Raw genomic sequence first — 3208 nt, 5'->3', positions numbered from 1 at the left:
GTACAACAGATTAAAGTAGTTAAAATAAACAGATTGAATTATAATTTAAAAATCAGACATAATTTGGATTAAAGCAGCAGGAAACCTCTTGTTGTCGTCGTCTCTGAGCTTCCTGAGCCTCTTTGTCTTTCTGCAGAGCCGCAGCAGATTTAAAAAGCTCCAACTTCTCCCTGAAGAACAAACGACACAGCTGTGAGAAAATCTGAACAGGAAGCTGCAGAAAACTGCACGTGCACACATGTACCGATCCAGTTTCTGAAACTCCTGGTCCAGCAGGCTGAAGGCAGTCTGGATCATTTTCATGGCCTGGTCTCGCACCATGCTGAAGTCTCTGTGGGCGAACACCTACAGCAGGAAACATCAGATTATCTACAGCTGTGTTTGAACCTGACACACAAACCAGGTGTGTGTTCTACCTGTACACCAGCTGCCGTGGTCCTGGGCTGGTTAGACGGAGCCGGCTCGCTCAGATCGTAACGGACATTTGGGACTTTGGTGGGAGTGAAGCTGTCGGCGGTTAAAACCAGAAAGAAACCAGAGGTTTTAAAAGTGAGACTGAAGCAGAGCGTGACATTACGCTGAAACTGCTGAAACTAAGAATTTGAATGTGAAACAGAGAAACAGCTGACCTGTGGCTGACGCCCTGCAGACCCAACTCTGACAGAATCTCCTTCATCACTGAAAACAAATCAGCCCACAGAAACAGGTATAACTCACAGGTTTACAGAGTTCCAGATAAAATGTGGTCAACTGTGGTTTGGTACAATCCAGTAAGTCACTTTAGGAATGATCCAACGATCCTAAAGGGCCATTATCAGTCTGAAGGAGATGTATGATCTAAAAGAGCTGTTGTTCAATCCCATAGTACCATAGTACAACTGAAAAGGGCCATTTTACAATGCAAAAGGACCATCATCCCATAGGGTTCTTGTATGATCCAAAATAGCCATCATACGAACCAAAGATTCACAGACAATCCAACAGGGTCTTCGTACAAACTGACAGGGTCATCATACAATTCAAAAGGACTATAGTACAATTTGAAAGGGCTATCATATTATCTGAAAGGGCTGTCGTACAATCCCCTAATGGCCTTTGTACAAACCGAGAGGACCATGGTACAATTCCATTGGGTTTTTGTACAATCCAAAACAGCTGTCATACGAACCAAAAAGGCAGTCGTACAATTCAAAAGGGCCATCGTATTATTCCATAGGACCTTCGTACCATCATACTATCTGAAAGTACCATCATACAATTCTGTATGGCTGTTGTACAATCCAAAATGGCCATCATACGATCCAAAGAGTCACAGACAATCCCATAGGGCCTTCAAACAATCCAGAAGGCCATGGTTCAAAAGGATCGTAATCCGAAAGGKCCATTGTATGATCCCATTAGGATGTTATATGGACCAAAGGCCAGTCGTAATTCAAAAGGACCATCATATAACCACTTAGGGATGAAGGGTAGTCCTACAATTCGAAAATGCCATCGGATTATCCGATCTATTTTAAGATGTAGTAGGGCTGTTGTATGATGTTAAGGCAGTTTTTCGATCCAACAGGGCTGTCGTGTGATCTAGTAGGGCTGCTTTACAGTCCAGTACGGAGTAATACAGTCTGGTAGGGTAGCTGATGATCAGATAGGATTGTCCAGCAGGGCAATCMTACAGGAATCTGATAGGACAGTAATACGTCCAATAGGATGTAAGACACCAGGAGTCCACAGAACGTGTCCTCCCAGTGGTTGGTTTGTAATTACTTTCGATTTAAAATCAAAAACCTGAAAACACGTGATCTAAAGACGGCTGGAGATACTCAGGACTAAATGAGGTTTATAACTAGACTCAATCTTTAACCCAGCTATTTGTTGGGTTCAAGCTCTGTTAATAATAAAAAACAGCTAAAGCACTGAGTTATAGTAGCTGAAAGTACCTGGTTGTCTTTCAGAAGGGTTAATGAGTTTCATCACCTTCAGGTCATTAAAATCCTGCTCCTCATTTTTCCCTCCGAACACGTAGAGCTGCAACAAACAGTTTTCTTTTACAACAGTCACAACAATAAATCTGATCAGATATGGATGTTTCTGCTGACGTGGCTGTGCAGGATGAAGGCGGCGTGGCCGTGCCGACGAGCCGGAGGAATCCCAACATACAGAGGAACCTTCCACTTCATCTTCGCTGAGGAGACACGACACAAATCARACTGTTTTTACTACGTCACGGTTATAAATGCTGAGTCAGCACTCGCTCTGCTGGTTCCATGATTTTTTACTTTTCACAACGTTTCTTTGTACCGTTTTAGCCGTTCATACATCAAAACAATCAGCTCAGTCAGAAGACGGGTGCTACGACTTTTGGTTTTTATAATTTTTAACATTTTACAAAATACTTACTTTTTAAAAAATATTTTCTGTCTTAACTTTAAATATTTCCAATTCCCACAAAAACATTATTCTATTTTACATCTGTTTCAGCGTGTCTTCTTCTGTTACTTTTAGCTAGCCTTTTGCTACTTTTAATCAGCATTTTTTACTACTTTAGCTTTTTTTAAACTTTTTATACTTTTTGTTAGCATTGTGCTACTTTTAGCTTCTAGTCAGCCATTTGTAATTTTTACTTTTTAGTGAACTTTTGCTTTTTGGCTACACTTTTCTACTTGAACTTGTAGCTAGCCTTTCAACCCTTTTAGCTACTCTTTAGCTACCTTAGCTTTTATCTACTTTTCATCTATTTTAGTGTTCATTTGAAGTTTTTCCTTTACAGTAGCTTATCTTTAGCTACTTTCAGCATTTAGCTATCATTTTGCTTCATTTATAAGTGATTCTGCTGATTTAGCGTTTAGGTAATGCTTTGCTTCTTTTAGTTTATAGCTAGTTTTGTGCTTTGTTTAGTTTTAACAGCTGAGTTTCAGCTGTTGTGCAGCAGATTTTAGCTGTGGTTGAGCTCTTCTTTGACGTACCGATGCTGAGTTTATGGATTTCGTTGGACGATGTCTCTGAACCGTCATCGTTTGTGATTTTGCCTCCGAACATGTAGATGTCCTGGAGGAGGAAATAAAAACAGAATTTATTTGATTTGAAAGATTTTAATTATTTGACTTGTTCCTAAAGACACAACTCAAACAGGAAGTGATGAATAAAACACAGGGAGTGATGAATAAAGCACAGGAAGTGATGAATAAAGCACAGGAAGTGATGAATAAAA

General features: G+C 40.2%; 1 protein-coding gene across 3 annotated transcripts in view; it reads right to left on the bottom strand.

The window, feature by feature from the left end:
• zmp:0000001301 (ubiquitin carboxyl-terminal hydrolase 8) overlaps nt 1-3072 on the bottom strand; it is a 5221-nt gene extending 2149 nt beyond the window's left edge. Inside the window, exons 1-7 of one of the 3 annotated variants that reach the window (XM_014025958.1) lie at nt 2964-3069; nt 2097-2182; nt 1938-2025; nt 630-678; nt 417-507; nt 245-345; nt 86-170 (exon numbers count right to left, since the gene is read on the bottom strand). In XM_014025958.1, the coding sequence (XP_013881412.1) occupies nt 86-170; nt 245-345; nt 417-507; nt 630-678; nt 1938-2025; nt 2097-2182; nt 2964-3036 (573 nt within the window). In that variant the 5' untranslated portion in view covers nt 3037-3069. Of the gene's footprint in view, nt 1-85; nt 171-244; nt 346-416; nt 508-629; nt 679-1937; nt 2183-2963 lie in introns of all 3 variants that reach the window. The other 2 variants (XM_014025959.1, XM_014025957.1) reach the window with 2 other exon arrangements.
• Nucleotides 3073-3208: the final 136 nt, after the last annotated feature.

The sequence above is a fragment of the Austrofundulus limnaeus genome, unplaced genomic scaffold (genome assembly GCF_001266775.1).
Source record: "Austrofundulus limnaeus strain Quisiro unplaced genomic scaffold, Austrofundulus_limnaeus-1.0 Scaffold512, whole genome shotgun sequence".
Classification (NCBI taxonomy): Eukaryota; Metazoa; Chordata; class Actinopteri; order Cyprinodontiformes; family Rivulidae; genus Austrofundulus; species Austrofundulus limnaeus.
The sequence above is the reverse complement of the archived record's forward strand: the minus strand, read 5'-3'. Positions and strand labels throughout refer to the sequence as shown.